At 40.3% G+C, this 18,125-nt stretch overlaps 1 protein-coding gene across 2 annotated transcripts in view; it reads left to right on the top strand.

The window, feature by feature from the left end:
• LRBA (LPS responsive beige-like anchor protein) overlaps window positions 1-18,125 on the top strand; it is a 970,380-nt gene that overhangs the window by 575,550 nt on the left and 376,705 nt on the right. For both annotated transcript variants that reach the window (XM_089670467.1, XM_089670468.1), the window contains exon 38: window positions 16,924-17,070. In XM_089670467.1, coding sequence (XP_089526593.1) covers window positions 16,924-17,070 — 147 coding nt within the window. The remainder of the gene's footprint in view (window positions 1-16,923; window positions 17,071-18,125) is intronic.

Consider the following 18,125-nt stretch of genomic DNA (forward strand, 5'->3'; position numbering starts at 1 on the left):
ACTTGGGGATAAAAGACATTCCCCCTACCTTTTTAGATAATTCATAACATATTTTGGTAGCAAAACTGTCTATTCTATGCATATGGAGATCACCATCCTCTCCAAACATCAATGATACAATATAGACACTTCACACACATTACACATATGAATGTATGTTCACTACAATTGCTGGAAAACACTCTATTTTTAGCAAGAATTGGCAAGCATGGAGTGAGTGGTATGCATCCCACAAAGCTCTGTAAGAGTCCTTTCCCTTCCTTTCCTTAATTGCATCTCCATCAACAATTGAGATATGTCTTAGGCCCTGAGTCATAAATCGTTGAATTCATCTTCTCATAGTTTCATATTCTAAACCTTTTTCTGTAATATATATATTGCACAGTCAGCACTGTAATGTCTCATGGAAGTTTACTGTGACTTTCTACTTATACTACCATTTATCAATTTGGGTCACCCATAGTACATTGTATACTTAATTGACTAGTTTTCATTAGATAAAAGTACCATTCACTGTGCCCTCATTCTTACTATACTTTGAAATATGTTTCACTATACTTTGAAAATAAATAAAAACTTTTTGAAATTAAATCAAACAGTAAAAGTCAAATCCAGCCTAATTCCTGTCTTACCACTTCAAAATGTGAAAAAGTCCAAATGAAGTGAATACTTGTGCAAAGCACTGTAATATTAGCGCTGCGGAAACTGTTGGCTCTATATAAATCCTGTATTATTATAATAATATTACTGCGAACAGACAGGCAGGGTGTCATTCTAAAAAAAGAAAGCTAAAACATATTCACTCCTAAAATGGCCTGCAGCAAAGTCTGGTGCTGGATTGATTTTTTTTTTTTTTGTGGAAACTCATCATTTCCAGAGACTGCTATAACAAAATTCACTAGTAACCTGTTGGCTGACATCCCAGGAACAGTATTCCCTATTAATCCTCCTAAACAACACTGCTGCTTTCAACACTGTAGATCACCAATTCCTCATCCACACACTATTCAGTCTATGCATATTTATAGACACTGCCTTCTTTTGGATCTTCTGTGGACGCACAGACAGTTGGTCCAAAGTTTCATTACCTAAAACCCCTGGTTTTCTGTTTGTTGTAATATAGGTTGTAGAACCTCTGCTTTTTTCACTTCCACACATTTTAAATAAGTAGTTATTATGTTCCATCTTTGTCTTACTGGCTTACATAGTTTTATTAAAGCTGGTTTACGGCCCCCTCCACCTCCCAAAAAAAAAGTAAAAGTCAGCAGCTACAAATACTGTAGCTGCTGACTTTTAATAGTAGGGCATGTACTTGTCCATGCATCCAGCGGTGTCCTCACCCCCAGCCGATTCTACAGTCAGCTGTTGGGTGCTTGCGCCGCCATCTTGACTAAGGGAAACCAACAGTGAAGCCTTGCACCGCCTGTTTTCTACTGCGCATGCATGAAGTGCGCTGCACTTTTATGGGCCGCAGTCCTCTGTGATCTTGAATGTGTCCCAGAGGGCTGGGGGTGGGGATACGGAACTTCGGGCTCAGTTTGCCACGGATGTGGGAGCGGGTACCTGTCAAAACCAGGTATCTGCTCCAGCCTCCTCCCCAAAAGGTGCCAAATGTGGCAGCAGGGGGGGTTGGGGGCAGGCAGAAAAGTGGAGCTTAAACTTTTGGGTGGAACTCCACTTTAAATTGTATCTATTTTGTTCTTGCAAAAAAATATATATATATTTTAAGAAGTGAATTTTTGAAATCTAAATCCAGCTTATAAGTGTGCTGCAAGTAATTAAATTTGTGGTTTCAGAACCTGAAAGCTTTAGCGTAAACACTCATTCCTTTTACACGTGTTGATGCTTTTACCCCCATATAGGATGCTGTGCTCACTGCATCTGGATCCCAGGCCTTCTTTGATTCAACATTTTTCAATAATGATGTTCGTACTGTTTGCACCTGGTAGTACATATTTCCTTTGCTTGCTGAATGCACCCATACTAGTACATGCAGCACCTTTTGATATGTTCATTTATTTTAATTCAAGCAGTGTGTACTGACAGGGTAAGTGTAAATTAGGTCTCACACTGTGTTAATGTTGGACTGGTTTTACATGTGTAACACCAATACCACAACCAATGAAGAAACCTAGTGTATTTCTTCCACCCCTAAAACAATACTGCTTTTATAAACCTCTGGTCAGTTAAGTAGCAGAGGGAGTTGTTGATAGGTTCAGCTGCTTTGGTGTTAATGAAATTAACAGGTGTACTAGATGGGTAACAATGAGATGACTCCCAAAACAGGAATGGTTTTACAGGTGGAGGCCACTGACATTTTTTCCCTACTCATCTTTTCGGACTGTTTTTCATCAGTTTTGCATTTGGCTATGGTCAGTGTCACTACTGTTAGCATAAGGCATTACTTGGACCCTACAGAGGTTGCACAGGCAGTCCAACTCCTCCAGGGTGTCACATCAATACGTGCCATCACCAGAAGGTTTGATGTGTCTCCTGGCACAGTCTCAAGAGCATGGAGGATATTTCAGGAGACAGGCTTTCCAGGAGAGCTGGGCAGGGCCATAGAAGGTCCTTAACCCATCAGCAGGACCGTTATCTGCTCCTTTGTTCAGGGAGGAACAGAATGAGCATTGCCAGAGCCCTACAAAATGACCTCCAGCAGGCCACTGGTGTGAAGGTCTCTGACCAGACAATTGGAAACAGACTTCATGAGGGTGGCATGAGGGCCCAACATCCTCTAGTGGGCCCTGTGCTCACTGCCGGGCACCATAGAGTTCGGCTGGCATTTGCCATTGAGTGCCAGAATTGGCAAGTCCGCCACTGGCGCCCTGTGCTTTTCACAGATGAGAGCAGATTCACCCTGAGCACATGTGACAGACGTGAAAGGGTCTGGAGAAGCCATGGAGAATGGTATGCTGCCTGTAACATTGTTCACCATGACCATTTTGGTGGTGGGTCAGTGATAGTCTGGGGAAGCATATCCATGGAGGGATGTAGAGACCTCTACAGGTTATAAAATGGCACCCTGACTGCCAATATATATTGTGATGAAATCCTTGGACCCATTGTCAGACCCTATGCTGGTGCAATGGGTCCTGGGTTCCTCCTGGTGCACAACAATGCCTGGCCACATGCAGCGAGAGTATGCAGGCAGTTCCTGGAGGTTGAAGGAATTGATACCATTGAATGGCCCCCACGATCGCCTGACCTAAATCCAATATCCTCTGGGATATCATGTTTTAGTCCATCCGACGCCGCCAGGTTGCACCTCAGACTGTCCAGGAGCTCAGTGATGCCCTGGTCCAGATCTGGGTGGAAGTACCCCAGGACATCATTCACTGTCTCATTAGGAGCATGCCCCGACGTTGTCAGGCATGCATACAAGAACTTGGGGGCCATACAAACTACTGAGTACCATTTTGAGTTGCAGCACTGAATTTTCAGCAAAATGAAATAGCCTGCTGCATCATTTTTTCACTTTGATTTTCAGGGTGTCTTTGAATTTAGTTCTTTGTAGGTTTATTTTCATTTCCATCAAATGGTGGGGCATCCTTACGTTCCTAACACATTGCCCTGTCCATATTAGTATAGATATCCAGCATGATATTTTCCCCATTGAGATCTGATGTGTTTTCAAAGTGTTCCTTTAATTCTTTTGTGCAGTGTTTGTGTGTTTCCCAAGACAGAGTGGGGTTTATTTACTAAAGCTGGAGAGTGCAAAATCAGACTCACTTCTGCATAGAAACCAATCATCTTCCAGGTTTCATTGCCAAAGCTTCATTGAACAAGCTGAGGTTAGAAGCTGATTGGTTTCTATGCAGAAGGGAGTCTGATTTTGGACTCTCCAGCTTTAGTAAATAAACCCCAGTGAGTCTCCCTCATCATGCTATATTGATGTCCTATATTACCATAGCTGATTAGCTGTTGTACATATTCCAATGTTCCTTGCTCTTGTACATATTCCAGTGATCCTGAGGCTATGGAAAGTGAACAAAGAATTAAAGATTAATTATTTTCCAGTTCGACCAGTCATACCTTTTAAAACAAGAAGTGTTGTTTAAGATATGAAGTTCCAAGTAATTGGAAAAAACCAAAAAAATTCTGAAAAGTGTAAACATTTTTTTTGTGACTGATTGCAGTGTGTGTGTGTTGTGATTGTGTCCTTGCTTTGTGCTGTTACTGTATTTGCAGTCTCTTTGCACTGATTGGTTATGTAAATTTCTGTAAATTGGGGTGTCCCCCTTGTCCTGGATGTCCCTGCAGTCACTCCAGAGTCTCTGACATTAAAAGTTTATATCTGGTAATATATTAACTAATATTCTGTATACATTTAGCAAATTTAACCACTTGCCATCCTGAGGATCTACCTCCCTTCCTGACCAGGCCATTTTTTGTATTACGGTGCTGCGTTACTTACAATTGCGCGGTAATGCAATGCTGCACCCAAATGAAATTTACATCCTTTTTTTCTCCATGAATTGAGCTTTCTTTGGGTGGTATTTGATTGCTTGTGTAGGGCAGCCAAGGGAGTAATATAAGCTGCCTGATAATATTTGATAAGATTCGGGGCCCCTGGGCTGCCTTGTTTTTGATGAATAAACATGTTTTTTATGATACCCTTGGGTGGTGAGGGTTCCAAATAAAGTTCATGATGTGATTTTTGTATGGATTTCAGGACACAGGTTGGTATTGGCAGGAAATGGGTAAAGTATTTGAAAATAGTAAGAGCTTTCAAAGACCTGGAGAGAGAAATATAGTTAGAGTAGAGGGATTCGCAGAACCTTGTTAGTTTGTTGAGGTCAAACATTCTGAGGCCCAAGTAACTGGTTTGTTTTGTTCCCAAAGGAAAAAGTGCGTAAAAGATGGGGATAGGATATATGTCGTATCTATTTTCCTAATATTAGCATAGCTAGAGTCTCAATGGCCAGGATAAACAATATGGGAGATAGAGGGCTTCCATGTCTGGCCCCTCATTCATTGTGGAATTTATCAGAGGAGTATTAATATGTTACCTTGGCGGAGGGACTATTATATAAAGCAATTCATGCTCGTAAATTAGGGCCAAAGTGCTGCTTAGCAAGAATGTACTGGACATACTTCCATGAGACAGTATTGAATGTTTATGGATATCTATTAAAAAATGTTGATGCATGAGGTAGATTAAATGTAATATTTTGTAACTTTTTGGCTGAGGGACATAAGCCTGTCATCCACCCAAATGTTCTCATCTTCAGCAGGCTGTTTCTTGATCTCTGTACTCCGATACCTCGTCTGATTGGAGGAACGATTTCAGATTCTTTCTTCATACTTACACATTTGCATAGCAATTACCTCTTACATCAAAATGACCAAGCACTCTCCCAAACCATGCTCACTTAAGCTTCTCACCCTAAACAGGTGGGGTCTCAACTCCCCCGAAAAGAGGTTGATGATCCTACAAAAATTAAATAAAGATCATGGATAAATTTTGCATTTTTACAGGAAACACACTTCTACCACCCGTACATACCCAAACTTGCGTACCACAGATGCCCAAGTCTGTATCATGCCTCTAGCTCCTGTTCTAAAACTAAAGGAGTAGCCATCCTATCAGCAGACCCTGAGAGGCGCGTCTTCTTTTTAAAAAGCATAATAGACAAAAAATCGGTTACATATGAAAATATTTACTACCCCAACCAAAAACATGTTACTTTTTTAATACGAAAAGGTCTGTGACTTACAAGAATTCACTCCAGATTAACCATTTTAGGGGGCAATATGATTATTCATCTTAACCCTTTACTGGACTCCTCTACCAGGACCTCCTTGACCCCTTGTAAGGCTCTAAGACAAATTAAGCCATGTCTGACTATGCTTACTCTCCATGATACTTGGAGGATGCTCCATCCTAACATCAAAGACTTCACGTATTTCTCAGCACTACATCAAAAATATTCTCGACTGGACTGCTTTTTCTTCTCTCCCAATCAGACCTGACTTATTTACAGCAGTCCAGAATAGATTCAAAGAATGCATCAAATCATATCCCCATCACCATGACATTACAGTTCCCGGACCAAGACTGTTGCACCAGACTAGGGTGATTTAATTCTGCTCTACCCAGTGACCCAATTGATTTGCACAATCTCAAAACCAAACTGAGTGATTATGTTGCTTGCAATACCATTATAGATAGCTTTATCCCAATGGGAAGCACATACATGTGTCATCCGAGGGGAATGTGTTTCCCGCTCTGCGAAATGAAGAAAAGAGCAGCAAGCGTACATCACTTCTTTACTTGCACATGTACAATCCTTAGAATCTTCTTATAAACGTACCCTTGCAGAAAGCACTCTTTCCTTCCTGATGCAGACTAGGAACACCTTGTTGCGTTTTAGTATAAGCCAAAGCACCACCCCACTCTGGTCATGGTCCCTTTAAGATGCCATCAGATGGCTGAGGTGGCTATGTATGTCACATCACCCTCCGAAAGTTGCACACCAACAGTGGAACTGTGTGAAATGAATGCTCACAGACTGGAGCCAAACAACTGTCCCATAGTGTAGTATTTATTAATATAAACCAGTAGAAACACATATAAAAGGAAATAAAATCGTGTGCCAGTACTTACAAAGATAGCCGCTACTTAGAGCCCCTGCGATGGGAGTGACATCAGTACCTAAAACTCCATCCAGTGCATTTTGTACTCCTACATCACATGGCAGTATTGGCCTCCCCGATCTCATATGTTATTACAATGCATGTCAACTGGTTAGATTGGTAGTTTGGTACATCCATATGAAATACAAACACTGGGTGAGTTTAGAGAAATCTTTTACTTCATATTCCTTGGAACAGTTGCAGGGATGTGCAGACTGACTTGTGCTACCATTCTCTCATAAGTTCAAGCTTGTATTTCATCTATTACCTGATCCAATCCTCTAATCTTCTGTCTTTTTATCCCGGCCCAAAAACATCCCTTTCCTCTAATCCAGACTTCGTGCTTGGGCTAAAGTCTTTCTTCTCCCAACACTGGGATGTATATTGGGATGAATACGGCCCTTAGTGACTTCACTTCAAATATTTCCAAGCTAGACACAATTTAAACCACCCACCTAACTGTGAGGCCTTCAGTAGGCCTTTAATGGCCTTCCAAGCTCTGCGACACCTGGTCTCCACAATCTACTATATGCTCACTTCCCAAAACCCTTCGGTCATTACCCCATCAGCTCGCTCCTGGGACAGGGACTTTGGGGGTAGAGCTCTCTACAGAAGATTGGAAGAAGATTCATAATATCATCCATAAAAGCTCTCTGAAAGTTTCTATCGAGGAATATAATTACAAACTATACACTAGATGGTATAGAATGCCCTTCACATGATATACCCCCAGGTCCTGGACCGCTGTTGCAGTTGTGATATTAAAGGAGGCACCCAGCTTCACATCTTGTTGTCTTGCACAAACCTTCAGAAATTCTGGTTCCAGGTTCATAATATTATTTCAAATGTCAGAAGTTACCCGATTGATTTCTTACCAACACAATGCTTACTTCACTACTCGACGTTCATGGATAAGTAATACAAGAAATCCCTAGCAATGTATATGGTGACAGCAGTGTGAATGTGTTTGATAAAACAATACTGCCCAACCCTTAAAGACTGGTTTGTGAGATTGGGGAAGATAGCTGATATGGAGGAGCTTATCCACGTATCATAAGATTGTAATCATGTTTAGCACTGTGTCAAAGCAGATTCAAAAGTAGAGGACTTTGCGTAAGTTGAAAAACAAAAAACTATTATGGATTATATCCACCATCGTAGAGGGGTTGGCAGTAGTGCTGCTAGTGAAGAGATACAAGGTTTGAAATTTTTTTTGGTGAGAAGGTAGCAACTTACATTGTTTGACCAATTGTGACCCCTACTTATTCAGACATGTATGGAAGAAGTGTTTCTTCCAGTGCTGTTCTTTTTGTTCTTTGGAATTTAGAAAAAAAAGTAGCACTCCAGTCAAGTCCTATCTAAACGTAAACCTGCTCCCACCCCCATTCTAAGCTCGGTGACATGATTGGCTCCTAGAGCCGGCTTCATTGTAAAGGAGGGACAGCTGACAATGGATGCCCCATAGTAAGTCTTTGGGTGATGTCACCTCATAGGCTTTGCAGCTGTTGTTGGCGATCTCTCCTTTTCACTCAAGCTGTCCACTGGGGAGATCTCATGACCAGTCTGGAGCACCCTCAGAATAGGTACGTATAGATGCATTTCCTTTAACAGGGTGGTTAGAATGGGGGTGGAAGGAGGTTTAAGCTTAGAAAGGATTTGACTGGAGTTTCTACTTTAAGTTCTTTTTTTTTCTTGGACCTGTTTGAAGTAAAAAAAAGGGGGTTGAGATTTTTTTGATATTTAAAAATTATATATATTGATCTGAATTCATTCGTCTGTGTTGAATAGTACCTGTAGTATCTGAAATGCATATATTTCTATAGCAATATCACTGAAATAGTAATACTGTGTAAGTTGTCAAAATGAAATATGTCAGAGGAAATAGAAGAAAACAGATAAGCATACTGTAGGCAGATACAGGATGGGATATGTATCTTTTCTCTGCTTGTTCTTTGAATCACATTCAGAAGAGCAAAAAACAGTCAAGAGAATGAATGATGATATATATATATATATACTGTATATCCAAAAGAGCAACCAGTCAGATTGCTGGTATTGAAACTACATCACTGTAGCATCCCTTCATTTAATTTTTGTAATTTTCGAAATAGTTGACATATCATTAGTTGTAAGAGTCCTGCAAATTGCAATTACTATTGTTTTTGGTATAATGGCCCATTTACACCCTACTGCAGTGCAAATTAATGCGCCAAGCACAGTGCAATTCATCGGGTGCCATTCATTTTAAATAGCACCCTAACACATCAGCAAACTGACTTTTCCATAAAGATCAATAATACAACTATCAGACCCCCCCCCCCCCCTCATGCCAGGGTGCTAGGTGTAATCCTGTCCTTTCAGCCCCAAATCCAATCACTGTCTAAATTTTGTAGACTTCAGCTCTGTAACATCTCCAAAATACACCCCTTTTTAACCTCCCTAGCGGTATGATTATGTCAGTATTTCTGTGCTCAAAGCTGTACATTGTTTTCAATGGAAATATGTTGTTTTTTTATTGTAGGCCTGTAATTCTTAGGAATAATTCACTGAAATCTGTTTAAACAAGAGTCTAGTAGACATCCTGGGTGCAATAAAGTTTAATACATTAAAAAATAAATTCTAATAATAAATAACTATAAAAATAAATAATATAATAATGTAATCAAATCAAACACACGGAACTCTGTCCAAACAATATTATATAGACACTGCATTTTGTTCTGGAAAACATCACGGGTGTGGTATATTTCGAAACACAGGACTGCACAAAGGCCGACATTGCAATCAGGACAGTGGAACCTTGTTTCCTTGCGGATTTTTTTTCCACTCTCATCTCGCTGAGAGCAACATACTAAGCACATCCGTGTAGGTGCTGCCTTTTTTTGGATTGGTTGGATGTGGTCCATAAAGTGACGTCCAGTCAGGCGTTCTGGGTTGATAACTCCCACAGCACGTCGTCCGGATCTACCCACAGGCACTGATGGCATTTGGTGTTCGAGGAAGATGGATTCTGCAACTTTCCAGATAAAGTCCGCATGAAGCACAGGCTTGTCACTGTTTTTGCGGAACAGAATGTAGGCATTCCACAAGCACTGTTCCAGAAGATGCCGGAAAATCTTTCTAATATATCTGTGGAGGCATTGTGAATAGTACTCATTAGGCACACATCCTTCTTGTCCTGCTATCTCAGTGACATCATTTTGCCTTTCTGCCAAGCAACTATTTCTCCAGGCTTCAGTTTGGTTTTTCCAAACATTGATGGCAGGTTGTGCCGTTAAGCCCTAACGGTTCCATAGGCATCCATTTTGTGCTGCAGAAGAACCTTGTAAAGTTCTGGAGAGGTGTAGAAATTGTCCATTGTTACACAGTAGCCTTGGTTTAGCAGAGGCTCAATTAGTGACCAGATGGATTATGTTGCCATTCCATATTTGCTGTACTTGGGATCAAATTTTGTTCCTTTGCCGGTGTAAATAATTGTGTTCCATATGTAGCCGGTAGAGGATTCACAGCAGGTAGGATTTGACACCAAATCGTGCTCTCTTGGATGCGATGTACTGTATCCAGCTGAGCCTTCCTTTGTAGGGCATTAGACTTTCGTCTATACTAATGTCTCTCTCTGGCACATAGCTCTGCTGGAAATCTCTGACAATTATTTGAGAGACTTCCCAAATTTTTTTTAGCTTGGGAGCCAGATGAGTCGATTCATCAAAATCATCATTGTTTGTGAAGTGCAAAAATTTCATGATAAGTAAAAAGCCGTACTCTGACATGACTGTGCCAAAGAACGGCGTGGCAAGCATTTTGTTGGTGGTCCAATACCACTTCTGCAATGGTTTCCCCACAACTCCTTGAAGAATAATTAGGCCGGGAAACAGCCAAATGTCCTCTTTGGTCATAGGTTCCCACTTTCTGCTTCGTGAAAACCTGCTGTATGGAGCAGCTAATTGTTGCGCTGCGTACCTGTTTGCCTCCGTCACGATTATTTCAACAACCTCATCAGTCAGAAACAATTCCAAGTACACCAAGGGGTTGTCACCTTCAACGTGGACTTTCTTACCAGGTGCGCCGGTAAATGGTAATCTTGGCGGCGCTGGCGTACCGCAATCAGTAGTGCACCACGTTCGCAGATCACTCATGTCAATCTCAGATTCGCTGCTGTCTTCACTGTCGGTGTCTGAAGACAAACCTCCACATGAGTCACTATCGCTCAATTCAAGTAGCTCCTCACTGTTGCTGTTTGCTAGCTCATCATAAACAGCTTTGGCACTAGCGAGACGCTTTTTGGAAGCCATGAGTGCAAAACCGTTTTTAGTCACAGAAACTGAAAAACTACACTATGGATATATCTGAGGTAATGTTACAATGTATGCACTAGAGTAACACTTTACTTTTACACGGGTCTATTTTTAAAACTCCCGCCTCCCGCAAGCCCCGCCCCCTAAAGGCACAGCGCGGCTGTCTTATGCTGATCACACAGATCAGCATGAGATAGCCGGGAAGGAGACGGGACGGTCGGAGGGGATGGCTCGAGGCGGCTGCAGAACCTGGAACAGGGATCGCATTACCAGGTATGTATTTTGCGGCGACCCTAAGTCTGGCTCAGGGTTACCGCTTCTGACAGCTAGATTAAACCCCGTGCCAAACTCTGGAAAATCGCTAGGGAGGTGAAACCAATAAAACGTATTCACTCCCTTGTTATATTGACTATTGTAACTCCCTCCTCCAAAGGCCTACCATTTAGCAAGCTATCCCTTCAGTCTATCATAAATGCTGCTGCCAGACTCCTCTATCTTACCAACTCTTCAGTGTCCACCACCCCTCTCTGCCAATCCCTCACTGGTTTCCCATTGCCCAACAAATACAATTCTAAACATTAACAATAACATACAAAGCCATTTACAACTATGCCCAGAGCTACATCGCCAATTTTATCTCCAAATATCATAGACACCGTCTTCTCTGCTCCTCCTATTCTCTCCTCCTCCCATGCTTGTCTCCAGGACTTCTCCAGAGCCTCCCCCACCCTCTGGAACTCCCTACCCCAATCTGTCCAGATATCTCCTACTCTGTCCACTTCTAGGCGATTCCTGAAAATTCATCTCTTCAGGGAAGCCTATACTGCCTTCAGCTAATAATCAAATCTTTTATTTCTCCCATCAGTTCATCCCAGTTATTATGTTTTGTTCCACCAGCCCCTCCCTATTAGATTTTTAAGCTTCCAGGAGCTGGACCCTCCTAACCCTTTTGTATTGTTGCTGTATTGTCTCCCTTTATATTGTAAAGCACTGCGCATACTTTTGGCATTATATAAGTCCTGTATAATAATTATAATAAATGCACCTGCCAAAGAGCACTCCACAACCCACAGTTGTCTGAACAGGCCATTAAATAGAAACTGAGACTTCTGAATTTACCTTCTGTCTGTGGACAAAATAGATTTTTGTAGTTCTTTTTTTATTTGCTCTCTGCTTTTTGGCCACCCTTATGATATAACTATTGCAGCTGAACATCCTGTACACCAGTTTTTTTTTTTTGTGTTTTTTTTATATACGCTTCTGGAGAAAAGCATAGCCTGTAAATTCAGTTTACCCTCAAAGCTGAACTCTGTCAAAAATGATTGTTACATACTTGCTATGTACCAGTAAATCACCTCTAATGCTGTGGGTCCTGTGTTATGCTGTGTTATTTAAAACTGTTAGTTTAATTCAACTCCGACAGAACCGAAATCTCCAAACTTCTGATACTGAGACTTACAGTTCTGACTCTCATACAGTGAAGGCTATGCAGGTTGTTCACACTGAACCTCCTCCATTCATAAAACATTGTGTATTCTTTTCACAAAATACAAGGCATTTTGTGGTTGGAAATGGTGAGGATCATAACCTTCATCCGCTTTTCCCCTCATCCAGTCACAGAACACCTTGCATTGTGTGATAAGAATACAAGATGTTTTTTGAATGGTGGAGAGTGAGAGCAACCCACATAACCTTTACTATTTGCACTGCATGAGAGTCTCCGTTGTAAGGGTTGGCCCCTACTGAACTGCCTGAATACAATTTACAGTTATAACTAACGAAGCACATAATGGGATGTTGGACACACATCATTAGAGGTGATTTACTGGTACATAGCATATCCTCTCCTGCCAGTGTTAAATTCACCTGTCCTCTGTCTAACGAGAGATTGGTTGTTCAGTATACTGGTTCTATATATAGATACTATAGATATTTTACGGCCAGTTCGCCACCCCCAACTGTTTGTCAAAATATGTGCTCCACACTCGCCATTTAGTGTTACTGAGAGTTTGTACTTTGCCGTAGCACAGAAAAAGGACTCTCCATAGTTGTAAATGTAAAGTGCAGAGCACAAGGAAACCATGCCCTGCTTGGAAGATTTTGACAAATGGCTGACAGTGCTGACACACTACACGGCCAATATTTCAATGCATGATGGACAGGTAAGTGTAGTGGTGGTCATACATTCTTAAATTTTAATATTTTATTGATGTGTGATTTAATCAAAATGGTGGAATCTGAAACAAATCGAATACCCGTTAATTCCCATTCAGTTGACCTAGATTTGGTTTAAATTGATCGATTTAGTTGATTATCCAGGGCAAATGAATATTGTTCATTTTGCGTCACTAAGCAGCACTGACCTCATTTGGTTATAAATTTGATCATATTAAAATATACAGTCATGGTCAAAAATATTGGCACCCCTGCTTTTCTCTCAGATAATGCACCACTTCGCCCAGAAAAATGTTGAAGTTACAAATGTCCTTATGTTTATTCCTTTTGTTTGTATTGGTATGACATAAAGCAGAGAAACAAAAAGCCAAATCTGACCCATTCCACTCCAACTCTTACACAAACTCGGCCGAACTTAGGAAGATATTGAATAGGCGTGTCCCCTTGTGATCTGCATGCGCATGAAAGTTGTTGGAAGGTGCCAGCATTTCCAGGATAGTGGCCAATTGAGTAAGTTTGGCCGTGTTTGTGTTTTACATGCTGCTATATGCTTCATATGTTTTAACTGAATCCATGTTATGATTTTATCTGATCTTTTTGAGTAATAAATACTACACTATATATCGCAATGTATGGTGAGCTTATTTTATACAGTTCTCAATTGGAGTAAAGTTTCCCCGGGTGGAGAGTGCCTGAAGTTCCAATGGTAAGCCCTGGGTGGGTTGTTGAATCTACATGCTGTTATTCTGTAGTGGTCTGGTGAGTGCATAAAGGGTGGAGGATTTCCAGCACTGTCATTTGATTCTTCATTTGTAAACAGCGGATGATCTTCACTTTTTTTACACTATCTGGGTGTTTTGACTTTTAAGGGACATTCAATGTGGAACACTTATATTACATATGCTGATGTTCACAAGACATTTGTTGATGTGAAAAGAGGTGGAAGGATATTAGCATCCTTTATCTCCTACACACTGGATGATTACTATTTTTTTAATTTTACCACATCACTCTTTTGGCTATAGGACTGTTTTATTTATGTTTTAATTTGGAATGCATTCATACAATTTTTTTATATATATGTAAGAACTGCACTGTTTTGATTTATTTATTTTAAGAGGTTTGTACACTCACCTTTGTGCTAGCTGCTCTGATCTCCAAGCGCTCACTTATTTTTTGTAAAAAAAAAAAAAAAAAAAAAGAAATTGATCCTTCATCTAAGTGTGTATGGCCACCATTAGACTAGGAGGGTGTTGGGGTGAATGCAAATGCTTTACTAAAGCTTGGAGTTGTATACATTGCTCTTATATAAGCTGAAGCCCATATGTGCTAGGCTGAAATTTTTTTGCAATGTTTCCATAAGTGCAGTAACACACAAGTGAGCAAGTAAATGCTATGAAATCTATATATGACTATCTGTATGTAATGTCCCAAAATGGTTTCTTCATTACATTGTTTCCTGAGTTCAAAACTATCCCATGGTTCAGTGCGTCTGACTTCACAAAGAATTGCATATTCCAGATACGCTGCTGTAGGGTCAGTGGTATAAGCCCGTGCTGCTCTGGGGATTTGCAGTATTTAAGCAGATTGCAGTGTGAGAAAGTGACGCTTCCAGTCCCAGGGAGGAAACATTGACATCTTCTTGAAACGATGATTAAGCCTACAAAGTCTAGACTTGGTTTCTAGAACTATAGATATTTTACGGCCAGTTCTAAATACAATCATTATCCTTTAATTTGTGCTCAGGGTAGCTGCACTCTAATTGCTAAAAGAAAGAAAAGAAAGTCCTGCGGCAGAGCACTATTAGGCCACTGAGAATTGTGAAAGGCCCCAGCCCATGTGGTGTGTATTAGAGCAATGTTGGTAATTTCACTGCTGCTAACTTAAAATCCTCCAGGGGGAGTTAATTACAGGAAAACCATTCCAAATATCAATAAGCTGCATATTTTCCATGACAAGGGGTTTCTCGGCTCAGGTTGAACAATTGCAAAATGTTGCACATATGCTACCTTAACAAACTGGAATGGTGTTTCATTTCTAGCAGTATTAGGGGCTCTCCTCCTCCTCCTCGCATGGCAGACTTGTAGCTTTGGGGAGTTTTATTTATGTAAAGACAAGTGTTCTCACGAGGGGGGTGGACATTTTTTCCTAGCACCTTTTGACTGAAAGTTAGCAATACAGGCCACAGGCTTGTACAGGCTGCTTTGTGTTGTTTTGATAGCGCCTTCAACAACAGCTATTGGCTGCTGTGGGGGATCTGGTCTCCAAACATTCTATATTAAAGGTCAAGATGAATTACTTGGGGAAAAAAAGAAACTATTCTGTTGTACTTTAGGCTGATGTGGCATTTGATAAATAGCAGCACTAGCTTGACAGTTGAGTTGATTTTCAAATAAATTGTATCAATTGTAGAATTGATTTTGTACACCTGAATCTGACTGCGTTTGTTTTTTAATATTTGATACTAAAAATGTTGACATCATTAAGTGCAGAGATATTCATGCTGGAAATTCTCATCGGTTCCTATGCACAATTTGATCACAAAAATAGAGGCTGGAAGGAGATCTGTTAAAGTTTGCGCTACAAATTGTGAATTGAATGCTTTAGTCATACTGTAACAGTCAAATATTTGTGCAACTATAGTTGCAATTTATTAGGAGAGTGTTGGGAGGGGGGGGGGGTAAATAGAAAAAAAAAAGTCCAGGCAACTTGGAACAACATCTTTCTGCCATTTCTGAATCTCAGAATGTTCTGACAAACAAAGCTTTGCCACCTTCCTAATACCTTACCCCCGTCACCCCTTTTTACCCTTTGCACATTGTTATTTGCAATACTACCTAACAATAAATATTCCCATATCCATTCCTTTGGTTTTTTTTTTGTTATAGGACATTTCTTACAAATAAGCATTTGAAGCAAGTAATGCTGCTGAGGAACAGCCTTCAAATTTGTGTTATTCCTGATGTCGGTTTCTTCATTCCTTGAATGAAGAATTTCCGACACTCCTGCAGACAAGCCTTCCCTCTTCCCACCCCCACCATTCAGCAGCCCAGTGCCAACAAACTCAGTAGCCTATTAAGTCTTTGCCATTGGACTGTTGAATAATGGAGGTGGGACTTAGTGGCAAAGGATGGGGCTTATTTTTGACTTGGCGCCACTGGGATGCAGAAAGAGATTTGAATAATAACAAAAGTACTAATAGGAGGAAAGTCCCTGAACTTTAGTGGTATTGTAAGTGTAGGACCTCACAGGTTTATTTTAAGTTGTGACATTTTCAATATTCATAATGCAGATAATACCACAGCATCAAAGCAGTAAAGACCCAGTATACTGTATTCAACATTTATCCTGACTGAAATCATTCTTGAATCCATTTGACTTTGAGACAGAACCTTCTAATGTACTCCAAATATATATGTTGTGCACTGCATGGTGGAGCTGAAACTAGAAAATGTCTGTCCATTGTTAAAAACAGGCTATATAATTACAAGTACTCAGTTATACACTGCGAAAAATGCTTTTCTGAAGAAAAAATGCATAGGGCAGAAATTTCCATGTTTTCAACCAGGTAACATTTTTCAACAACAGTGTCATAGGAGAACCTATAAAATATCTATTAAATTTTTTCCTTTTGGATAGGCACTCATAAGACATGGTTATTGGTTTTACAGCCAGTTGTAATGTTACCCAATATGATGTTTAACCACATTTCGTATCATCTTTCCTTCTACCTTTAGTAAATAAGATTTTCTGTATCCCTTAATATATGTTTAACTTAATGAAACTGTATCAAATTACTTGTAAATTCTTGTAGATCCAGAAGAAGATGCCCTTATAAAAGGAAATCAATCCATCAAGAGCCAAGTTGTGGGGAATCAAAGCTCAGAGAGTGATAGCCCTTTGGAAGGGGATGATGACACTTTGTCTTCACTGGAGGAGAAGGACCTTGAAAATGTGACAGGTAAACTAAAACCTCAGTTTATTGATAGAAAATCCCTACATGCACTACTTATCTCTGTTATATGCTCTGTTTCTGGTCATTTCCAGATAAAAATGTTCTTTCAACCATCTTACATGACACTTAACACTGTCAGATTTCCACTCACCTTGACCAGTCCTGAACTCCAAGACTCTGTCAGATATCAGTGATTGTGCTCTCCAAGCTGCTGAACAGTTCTGGGGTCCTGTTTAAGAACATGCTGACATTGTTTTCTGATTTTTTTTTTTTTCAACAAGATGTGGCTGTCCATTTTCACCTTCACTTTCACCTTCAGGCAGTGTTTGAGCAGAAGGTCAGGAGAGCACAGCAACTAAAGACAGCTATGTTCATTTCACAATGCCCAAGACAGCAACAACTTTACATACAGCCCCACTAGAGCCTTGCATTTTCTGTACTCTGTAATGTCATCCTGAACACTCCAATCCTCTGACCATAGGAATACCAATATTAATTTTAACTCTTGGTATTATTACTACAAATAAAAGAAAAGAACTCCAGACTAGACACCTTAAAAAAAAAAAAGAGAAATGTGTAAGTGTAAATTGGAATGCAGTGTGTAGTGATATTGTCATGTTCCACACAGTGCAGTGTGTGTGTGTGTGTGTATATACACACACACACACACACACAGTCAGTATATAAATGTATACATACAGTGTGTATGTGTGTATATATATATATATATATACGCACAAGGCAGATTTGTGTTTGCCTTAACTCTAAAGGGCTTATTTCATGCGCAAGTTCATAACATGATGAGGATGCAGAGTCTATAACATGTTGAGGATGTAGAGTCCATAACATGAGGATGCAGAGTCCACCTATCTATAACAGCCAGAAAGATTTCACTTACCACAGCACTGCCCTGGCTCTTCATTCTAGTTACTGCACATTGCTATCTGCTTTCTTAAATAGGCCTCCTTTAATTACTGACCATTTTGAAAGATTCCATCTCTTACCTCTGTATGATATATATACACGTATGAAATATATGAATGTATACGTACAGATATACT

The sequence above is a fragment of the Staurois parvus genome, unplaced genomic scaffold, assembly GCF_062004578.1.
Source record: "Staurois parvus isolate SC_StPar_1 unplaced genomic scaffold, SC_StPar_1.0 ptg000090l, whole genome shotgun sequence".
NCBI classification, from domain to species: Eukaryota; Metazoa; Chordata; class Amphibia; order Anura; family Ranidae; genus Staurois; species Staurois parvus.